At 33.7% G+C, this 11170-nt stretch overlaps 1 protein-coding gene across 1 annotated transcript; it reads right to left on the bottom strand.

The window, feature by feature from the left end:
* Window positions 1–2971: 2971 nt before the first annotated feature.
* On the bottom strand, window positions 2972–3823 carry LOC140852373 (uncharacterized). The gene is made up of 2 exons (XM_073245312.1): window positions 3557–3823; window positions 2972–3382 (listed from the first exon to the last, which is right to left on the bottom strand). Exons 1-2 carry the CDS (start codon window positions 3821–3823, stop codon window positions 2972–2974), a joined length of 678 nt encoding a protein of 225 aa, XP_073101413.1.
* Between the last annotated feature and the right edge of the window lie 7347 nt (window positions 3824–11170).

The following is an 11170-nucleotide window of genomic DNA, read 5'->3' as shown; positions in this document are numbered from 1 at the left end:
ACTATATAGTAAATTATTTTGCTTGAAGAAAATACTACTGAGCTACTACCGACTATACCACAGAGCACCACTCCCATAAAAAGCCAATACGTAGCAATTGATACTGCTGAGCCCCGCTAGGCATGTTGAATTTATGCTGTTTTTCTGATGTTTGTGGTGCCAGCTATTTTTCTATTGTATGTATCACTGATATTGTGGCACATCCTATAGGTAGCCTTTTCAAAATAATGCTTAATAAATTTTTTAAATGCTGATAAGCTGATTCAAAAATATTTTCACACAAAAAATGCTATGTTATCCGAACCGGTTATACATACACATATATATACTTGAACAACATTTCAAATAAGAATCACTTCTTATTTTCATGCTTGTATATATATATATATATATATATATATAAAAGCTATAGAATAACAAAAATCTAGCTTTCTTTTTCAAAATTAATCTCTTTTATAGCAAAATATGGTGAAAAAAATATCAAGATTAGATAGAAAAATTCACTCACCTCCAGATAGCCACTACACCATCTTGGTGCTTGATTCACCCAAAGCACCCCTTGAGCCCTCTTCCTCTCCTATAAAATTGGTACACACTTATTAATGCACTTCTTACATGATGCATGAACATAAGAATGCATGCTTTTGCTTTTTATACATATTTTTTAGTCCTTCTGATTCTTACTTTTGTTCTACTCTGTTTATCCTAGTTTAGGGTTAGCTAAACTTCAATATAAACTCATGAATTCCTAGCAATTCAAGTATGTTTAATTTTCATAATTTATTTCAAGTTTAGCTAATACAAATTTTAATTCATTTACTGAAATATTTCAAACTGGTTTCATTAAAATTGGCAGCAAAAATTCATCCTTCAATTCAAGTTTAAATCCCTAATTCGATTCACCAAAACCTCAAATCTGATAGAAATTATTCAAGGTTCAATTTAAATCTAGTTTGGGAATTAAAACTTTTACCTCAAGTGGTTAAAATCCTACTAAAATCATACAAGTTTCTCTCTTTTTTCAAAATCAGCAATTTTAGCAACCTTTCTCCTTTCAAATCGAAATCTCCATTTCTAGCTGGATTCTTCTTGATTTCTAGCTGAAAATATTACCTTCTCCAGGCCCTTTCTCTCTCTATTCTTTCTATTTTAATTAAGAAATTAAAATGGTTGCAAAGAGGGACATATGGCTAAAGCTTGGAATACAAAATAAAATAAGGAAGCAACTTGCCACTTGTCAAACACAAGGAAGATCAGTAATTAATGGATATGCTGAGGTGGTGCTAAGAGAGTTTTCAACTCTTTCTTTATAAAATAAAACTACTGAATCAATATCTTAAGAATTTTTTTTAAATTAGAGCTTTAGAACCTTTGGGACCCATCTTGACTTGCTATTTTTCTGCAGATCAGTTGACTCACCTGAATTTTGAGTCGGCTCGCCACAACCTGCCACACACACACACATACACACACACACACACACACACACATATATACCTAAAATATCTTGCTAAATATCAGCTCATTCTACTTTAAATAGTCATCAAAATTCAACTTCAATCTCACTATTATCACTTCAATCTCTTAATCAATTTCTTCTTTAAGTATTAATAAATTTATACTTCATTAACTCTAATCAATTAAGAGTCAAATGCTCAAGTGTATTATGAATGAAATGCTGTGCCATAAATATAGATGAATGCTAAATGCGAATGCAAGCTTCATTGTCACCAGATTCACGATTCAGGGTGTCACATTTCTCCCCTCCTTAAAAAGTATTTTGTCCCAAAATTCTGTTACCTTTAATTTGGAATAGATGTGGATATTTACTTTTCATTTCATTTCTCTTTCTCATGTAACTTCGTACTATGGTTTCGCTATAAGATTTTAACTAATGGTATAACTCGAGAATGCAACTATTTTTCTTCTCTACTCAAGATCTATATTGGTTCTTCTGGGTAAGATAAGTCTTCTTTTAATGCAACTAATATGGACTACAGAATATATGATGGATCTGAAATATATTTTCACAACATAAAAATGGGAAACACATTATGAATTTGAGAAAGTTTTGATGGTAGTGCTAAACGATATGCCACTGATCTGATATGTTCTATGATCTCATATGGTCCAATATACCTTGGCCTTAACTTTTTTCATTTTTTAAATTGTAATATACATTTCTAAGAAGAAATTTTAAGGAATACCTTGTGACCCACATTGAAAACCATATTTCTGTGTTTTGGATTTGCATAGCTTTTTTGTCGATCTTGTGCTGCCTTCAATCTTTATCTGATTAATCTGACCTAATTAGCTGTAATCTGTTCTATTTCTAGATCTAAAAGTTTTCTTTTTTCTTCATCCCAATACACTAGAGTTCTATATTTTCTACCATATAAAGCTTCATATGGTGCCATACCTATGCTGGAGTGATAGCTATTATGGTATGCAAACTCCATAAGTGGTAAATGTTCATCCTAGCTGCCTGAAAACTCTATAACACATGCTTGTAGCATATCCTCTAAAGTTGGAATAAATTTTTTCTTACTATCCATTTGTCTGTGGATGAAAAGTAGTACTGAAATTTAATTTGATACCCAAAGCCTTCTACAAATTTGACTAAAATCATGATGTGAATCTAAGATCCCTATAAGATATAATGGAAACAGGAACCCCATGTCTACTAATAATCTCATCAAACATATATCTTTAACAATCTATCTAGTGTGAAAGTCATCTTAATAGAGAGAAAATTAGCTGACTTAGTTAATCTGTCAACAATCACCCATACTAGATCATTACCCTTTCTTATTTTTGAAAGATCCAAAATAAAGTCCATGATGATGTACTTCCACTCAGGAATAGGAAGTGGCTGCAATTTTTTAGCTGGGTCTTGATTCTCTACCTTAATCTGCTGGCACACCAAATATTTGGAAACATATTCAGCTATCTCTCTCTTCATACCGTTCCATCAATAACTTTTCTTGGTAGTTCGGTACATTTTAGTGCTTTCCGAATGCATGGCATAAGTTGAACAGTGAGCCTCTTCCATTATCTGTCTCCTAAGATCCCCTTCCTTTGGAATGCATATATGATTCTCGTACGTCAGAGTACCATCTTTCCTAACTATAAAATCTGTTTGAGACCCATTCTGAATAGCATCTATAATTTTCACTAATTGGGGATCTTGAGCTTGAGCTTTATGTACCTCCTCAACCAAGGTAGGCCTGGCTCGAAAATTAGCTAATAAAGCACTGAAATCTTCCACTGACAATTCAGCAAATAGTGCCCTCAACTTTGCCATCAATGGAAAATACACGATCTTAATATGAGACAAAATGTTTGTGGACTTATGGCTCAATGCATCTGCTACCACGTTAGCCTTTTCAAGATGATAATCAATTGTGTAATCATAATCTTTGATTAGCCCTATCCACCTCTACTATCTAAGATTCAGCTCCTTCTGGATTAATACATACTTCAAACTTTTATAATCTGTGAATATTTGACACTTCTCTCGATATACATAATATTTTTATATCTTAAGAGCAAATACAACTGCAGCAAGCTCTAAATCATGAGTAGGATAATTCAACTCGTATGGTCTAAGCTGTTGAGAAGCATAAGCAATTATCTTTTCATGTTGCATCAACACACAACCTAAATCTTTGTGGAAAGCATCACTGTATATCATATAATCTCCACCATTGGAAGGAAAAGTAAGTACTGGAGCTATGGTCAATTGTCTCTTCAATTCATCAAAACTTTTCTGACATTCAGCAGTCCACTCAAACTTAACATTCTTTCCGAGCAATTTTATCATTGGGGATGCAATAATTGAGAAATTTTCAATAAACCTTCTATAATAACTTGCCAAACCCAGAAAACTTTTCACTTCTATCGAACTGGTGGGCGGCTCCCAATTCACAATAGTACCAATTTTCTATGGATCAACCAACATACCCTCTACCAAAATCACATGGCCAAGAAAAATCACTTTGTCTAACCAAAATTCACTCTTGCTCAACTTAGCATACAACTATTTCTCTTGAAGTATTTGTAAAATAATCCTCAAGTATTCTCTATGTTCTACTTCATCTCTAGAGTATATCAGTATATCATCAATAAAAATATCTACAAATCTGTCCAAATACTACTGAAATACCCGATTCATCAAACCCATAAAAGCTATCAGGGCATTTGTGAAATCAAACAGCATTACTAAAAATTCATAATGGCCATACCTAGTTTGAAAAGCTATCTTTGATACATCCTCTTCTCTAATTTTAGGCTGATGGTATCCTAATTTGAGATCTATTTTTGAAAATACTTTAGCCCCTTAGAGCTAATCAAATAGATCATCAATAGGTAAAAGTGGATAATTATTCCAGATGGTTACTTTATTAAGCTGTCGATAATCAATATACAATCTCATGGTGCCATCCTTCTTCTTAACAAATAACATTGGAGCTCCCTAAGGTGAAATACTTAGCTTGATAAACCCTTTGTCCAGGAACTCTTGCAACAGTGTCTTGAGCTCTCTTAGTTCTGTCAGAGCCATTCTGTATGGTGCTCTGGATATTGGTCTGGTATCTAGAATCAAATCAATGTCAAACTCAATCTCTCTATCTGGTGGTAACCCTGAAAGTTCTTCTGAAAAAATATCTAAAAATTCACAAATCACTGAAATGTCTGCTAGTTTTGGCTTATTTGCCTCTGTATTGACTACATATGCTAGATAAGCTTCACACCCTTTTCTGAGTAATTTACTAGCTACCAAGGTTGAAATCACACATGAAGTACACGACATTCACCTGAGAAACACACCTCGATGTCATCTGGGGTCTGAAAAACCACTTCCTTTCTAAAACAATCTACTTTTGCTCGATGTGTAGATAATCAATCCATACCCAAAATAGCATCAAATTCATGCATATCTAAGGAATTAGATCTGTTGCTAATTCATGCTCACCCACTCTAACCAAACAACCCCTTTATACCTGATCTACAACAAATGACCCTCCCAATGGCATGGATACCACCAGACTACAGTCTAATAAACTCAAATTTTTGTTGGCATGTACAGAAAATATAGATAATAGATATGAATGCATGGATCCAAGGTCAATCAATATATATGCATCATGATCAAATAAAAATAATGTACCTATCTCTACATCAGGAGTAGCCTGCGCCTCCTGTCTAGTCATAGCAAATATCCTTGCTTCAATTCTTGATCTACCTAGCATAGCATTTTGTTTACTAGTACTAGTCCCCACCTGATTTGCTTGTGCATTAGTCATATAATTACCACCCCTAGCTTGGAATCCCTGTGGAGAATTTGGCTTTGGTGGAAGACCCCTCGCTTGAGCATTTCTAGGACAATCCTTTCTCTGATGCCCCATTTGTCCACACCCATAACATCCTCTAAATCCTTTTCTACACTCTTCAAAATAGAACTTCCCATAATTAGCACGCAGAGAAATCTAGCTTAGTGAAGTAGCAACTGGACTGGCATCCCTATTAGAGCTGTCTTAATTCTCCCTTTCTCCTATCACTCTATTTCTTGCTGGCTGTGACACAAATCTTCATTCTATCTTCTTTTGTTTTGGAATAGTAAGAGCAAAATAATCCATACCTAACTCCATTGATGCTCTGAAATTTTGATTGGGATGCTAAAAAATACTAACCTTCTTTGATGCTGACTTCCCCCTGCATCCACAGAGAAACTCTGCAAACTTCTCTTACCCCTTTCCTGTCTACGGCTATAGAATTCTTTCTCAATCTCTTCTGCCCTGATGGCTCCCACAACCAACTCTGCAAAACTACCATAATTATGCATTTTTGTTTTTGCCTTGATCTTAAGGCGCAGCCCATCTTGGAATAATCGACATTTTTCTTTCTCATTTGCTATGAATGCTGGAGCAAGGTGAGACAATTTAGTAAAGGCTTCATAGTCAACTATTATCATTTTCTTCTATGCCAAATTGAGAAATTCTTTTCTTTTCTGATCTTGATATATAATGGAATAATGCTGCTGATAAAATTTTCTTTTAAAATCATTCCAGAAAATAAAAAAACCCTGTGGCTGCTTGTTGACATAGGATCTCCACCAGTGTTGGGCTCGACCTTCTAGGAGAAAAGTAGCAATGCTCAACTTCTATTCCTTGGTACTCTTCATCAATGTGCATACCCTTTTTATCCTTTGAAACTAATTCTCTGCCTATTGGATCTATAGTACTCTAAATTATGTTGCCCCTAATTTTCTAGCCCTTTCATATTTTTTTTTGTCTGTGTTTTGAGATTGAAAATTAGGAGTAGAAGTCATGACAGTAGCAACAACTTGAGTAATTATGCCAATTAATTCCTATAATCCAAGAATGGATGCCTATGTCTGTGTTGGAAGTGTTAATGTGAAGGAAACATAGGTAGTGCTATGCATGTAATTTCAAAAATTTTATACAGTGGAAGGAAAAGATTAAATAATTTAATCTAAATTATATGCATAAAATCTAATCTAGACTATCATACCATAACAATGTATATGAAATATGATGCACTTTAGATTGGAAAATAAAAACTCACATCGATCTCAACGATGCTAAAATTCTAGATCTAACAATATGATCAAGACAGATTAGAAACAATTACCAAACCAATGAGATCTTGATCTTTGCTAGTCCAACACTTGGAGAAGATATTTCTCAAATCACTCACAGTAACACAAAGTCATCTGGCCTCTACAAAAAAATTCATGCAAAGATTGGCGCAGATCAGGGGCTTGGAGGTGCTAGCCCGCAAGCAACTTCGATGGCTGATCTCTTCTTTTTTCTTCAAGCACCTTGGATGCTCCAAAGGATGAAGGGATCTAGAGGAGGAAAAGAGGAGGAGGAGAAGAGCTCTAAAAAAATAAAAACCAGCAAGGAAACTTGATGTATGATGCCAAGAAGAGGGGACCTCTTTTTATAGGTAAGGTCTAGGGTTTTTATCCAAAGAAGAGGGCACCCAAGAGTCCATGCCAAACACCTTTTGGCATCCCAAAAATTTCCAGAAAAGACTTCTTGGCATGGAGAAGGATTTTGGTGTCTCACACACCTAAGAACTCTCCAAAAAAAATAAAGAAAAAATCAATATAGTGCCAACAACCTTCTTTGTATGAAAAATTCCTTTCCTTATTTTCATCTTATCTCTAATTTGGATCGCATTCGAATTAGGCAAGAGATAGGATTATGAGTCATCAATCATTGCTGCCCACCCTTATTGGGTCTACTAATTTGATGTCAAAAAAGTCAAGCCAAATTCAATTTGGCATGGAGATATGGGCATAGATCCAAGTATGGCGCAAGGAGATAAGGATAGAGTCTTAGTCGATTTGGACTCTTTATTTTAATTTGATTCTAATCCAAATCAAATTTGAATTGAGCCCAATGATAGAAATAGATCTAATCTAATTAGAAATTTAATTATTTCAATAAATTTCTAATCCAACTAAGAATTGGCTGAGTCCGAACCTTGATCGAATCAGGATCAAATTTTTTTTTGTAATCGGACTTGATCATATCAAACCCAATCTGAGTCAAACTAAATCTAATTTAATTAGATTTGATCCAAATCTCTTTACTCAATCAAATTGAGTTAATTATTAATTAAATTTTTATTAATAATAGAGTCCCAGTCCTAGTGGGACTCTTCAGTAAAGTCACAATCCAATTGGATTCTTCCGCTATCATATCTGATCAAATCTTCTAATGCATGTGATCCCATAGGTTCGAACCTAAGTCAGTAGTATAGGAATAACTTTCTATACCAATCGATGTAACCATCTAGCAATGGTGATCTGATAATCGAATAAGTCAAAGTATTACAAAACAACATTCTAGAACCTACTAGCGTATGGTTACCGTATATTTCATCCCTTTGACCCCAATGCTCAAGGTGATCTAGGGTTTAACTATCAATCTTAATTTTGTCAATCACATTGTATTTTAATCTTTCAAATCTATCATATGGATTACTCTTGTCAAGATTTTACTAAATTGAAATACACTGATGCATATCTCCTACTAATTCAGAGGGGTCAATTCTATCTTGACTCATACACTGACTTGATAAGTACTTGACTGTTGAAAAATATCTCAAAAGTTAATTATCAATCTATTGACGGTTGAGCAATCTTGTATTGTAATTGATTTGTTAATAAATAAAATATATTTTTGATATTTTTGTCATAAGTTTTCATCTTCTAATGAACTCCATTGTTATGATGAAGTCCTTAGGACTATTTAGGTTCAATAAAGAGAAGATTTATCAATTAGTTCTTAAAACTATTCATGATCAAATGATAGACTGTTAATAAGGACAACAGCCTCTATCGAGTATAGGTCGCTGTAGGCCATATGGGTTGGTTGTCCTCTTAACCAAGGAGTGTGGAGATACTGGTATGATATATAGGTGAGATGTAAGGGTATATCATCATTGAACATGACCAACTCCAGAGCATTCTACTATCGAGAATGTCTTTGATAGGATATAGGTATAAGTGTCTCTTAGATTTAAGATCGCCTCAGTGACTTGCAAGCAACTCATTGTGCTTTGGTACTGGACTAACTGAATTTTTAATTCAGAGATGGAAGACTTCTGGACACAATCAAGTACTTGTGAAGTTAGAGTGTGATCGAGATGAGATTGATCACTCCAAGAGTTGGAGAAGAATGAGTCTCTATATTTCAATTTAGCAAAACCTTGGCCTGGGTAATCCATCAGATGGATTTGATATTTTGAAATACAATGTGGACAACCTGATCAGAGTTAACAGTTGAACTCTGAGGTGTCCTATGAGCATTTTAGTCAAGGGGATGAATTATATAAAAACTATATCCGCATGGGTTCTAAGGATGTTGTTCTACATATTTGACCTATCTGACCATCGGGTACCATTGTTAGATGGTCATTTCGATTGGTATAAAATTTATTTCTATGCTATCGCTTAGGTTCGAACCTATGAGGTCACACACATTAGAGTTTATGATCTGATCGGATGGTTGATCAACGATTAAGAATCGTTCTAGAGTTAAACGATCAATATGATTGACATTTAACCTAGTGCAAGTGTTGCAGGAGGATCAATTAGCAATTCGATTGCTAATTGGCATAATTTGATTAAGCCAATGGATTGAGATTAAGTCTAATTGAATATAATTTAATTAAATTTAATTTGGACTTGATTGAATCAAGACTAATTGGTTTATTGGATAAGCGAAGTGCAAGAAAAAACTAGTCCTAGTTCAAATAGGCTTGGGTCAACCTAATTTCTAATTTGATTAGAAAATTAAATTAGATTTAAATTTAATTTAATCTAATTAAATTAGACTCTTAATTGAGTTAAAATATATTTTAATTAGGTTGATTTAGTTTTGGTTTGATTTGCTTCGAGAAATCAAATTTGAACAAGTCATAGATTGAATCCTAGTAAGACTAGGATTCCACCTTGCGCCACCTTAGCCCCCCACGCCCACTCTCTCTTATCCCACACCCGCTCTCTCTTATTTTGTGTGATAAAACCCTCTCTCCTAGGTCTTCACACATGCTCAAAACTTTCTTCTCTTTCTCTCTTACATGGAATGTGGTTGTGGATCAAGTCAAAGTAGGAATTAGTTTGGATTTCAAATTCTTTGAGATAGAGTTTTAGGAAACCAAAACTCTTTCTTATGGTACTGATTTTATCCAAATTTTTTTTGAGATTTTTGTGGATTTTATGGTACATAATATACTACCTTTGCTGATGGTCCATGGTAGAAAAAAAAGGAGGGGACACCCAAGAGTTGGGTGCCCCTTGTCTTGCCTTGTTTGGATAATCCTTGACTAGGTATTTGACTTAGACAAGGACTCTTCATATCTCTCTATTTAAAATGAATTTATTTATGAATTTTTTTTGTAACATAGAACATAGAGATACCTTTAGGGCATCCAAAAATCAAGAAGAAAGAGTCTTGGGGTATGGAGATCTAATAGATATAAAATTAGGTGTCTGGGTTAGAGCAAAGAGAAGAAGAAGAGGGTCTTCTTCTAGAGTTGCTGGGTTCATCTCTTCCCTTCCTTCATCTGTAAGTTTTCTAAGAGTGTCTCATCTAAAATTCCTTCTCCTACTTCTCATCTTTGGAAGAGTCTAAATCAAGAAGAAGGAGGTATTTGATCGACCATCGAAGAAGGATCAGCACAGTACTAGCATACTGTACTGATTTTTTGGACCAGAACTTCTGATCGTGATTCGTAGACTCGTGTGGATGACTCCTATAGGCCGGATACATGTGTGGCTCGCAACATCATCCTCAAGCCTGGATCAGTAAAGTTAGAATGTCTAACTTACAAGATAATAGATCTGATCTATTATATTTTACATACATTAGATGTAGTATAAAAATATGTTGATATGATCAATATGTAGTTTTTGCTCTTTGTATTTTAATTTTTGATTTAATGCCATGTAATAATCATATAATAGGATCTTAGATCTAGAGATTCTCTAGTTTTACAAGATAAATTTTGATTTATTTTAGTCTTCCACTGCCTGATCTTGAAAAAGTTTCAAGATCTAACCCTGAAATCCTAGATCTGATTCCTTAAAATTGGTATCAGAGCCTAGGTTCTTTATTACATGATTATTAATACATGCTTAGATTATTTTTTAGATTAGATTTAATTTAAATTCTGATTATTAAATCTAAAATTAAAATTTTTAGATCAATCACGAACTGTAGGTTGTCCAGCTGTAAGATTTATCTCTTACAGTATAAAAGTTGTCCTAGTTCGTGTAGATCTATCTTTAATCATAAATTTATTAGATGTGATATAGATTAAATTTATGATTTATTAGATTTAAAATATGTTTAAATTTAAAATAAAATCTTTTCTTAATAATTTTCATGCAAAGAACCATCATATTTTTGTCTAAGAAATTTACGCAGTTTAAAGTTGAAATTATTTCAATTACATAAATCTGTTTAGATTAGATCTACAATAGTTTTCTACTTTTTTTTACTTGCATTTTGATTATGAATCAAACATGTAACTTGGTTGGTAGAACCATATTGTAAAAATATTTTACAAACATGTAAATTATTTTTGAAAAGCCGAACCCCAACCCTCAGCCCAAAACTTAATTGAGAATTAA

This window comes from Elaeis guineensis, chromosome 11 (genome assembly GCF_000442705.2).
Source record: "Elaeis guineensis isolate ETL-2024a chromosome 11, EG11, whole genome shotgun sequence".
Classification (NCBI taxonomy): domain Eukaryota; kingdom Viridiplantae; phylum Streptophyta; class Magnoliopsida; order Arecales; family Arecaceae; genus Elaeis; species Elaeis guineensis.
This window is presented reverse-complemented; position numbering and strand designations above follow the sequence as displayed.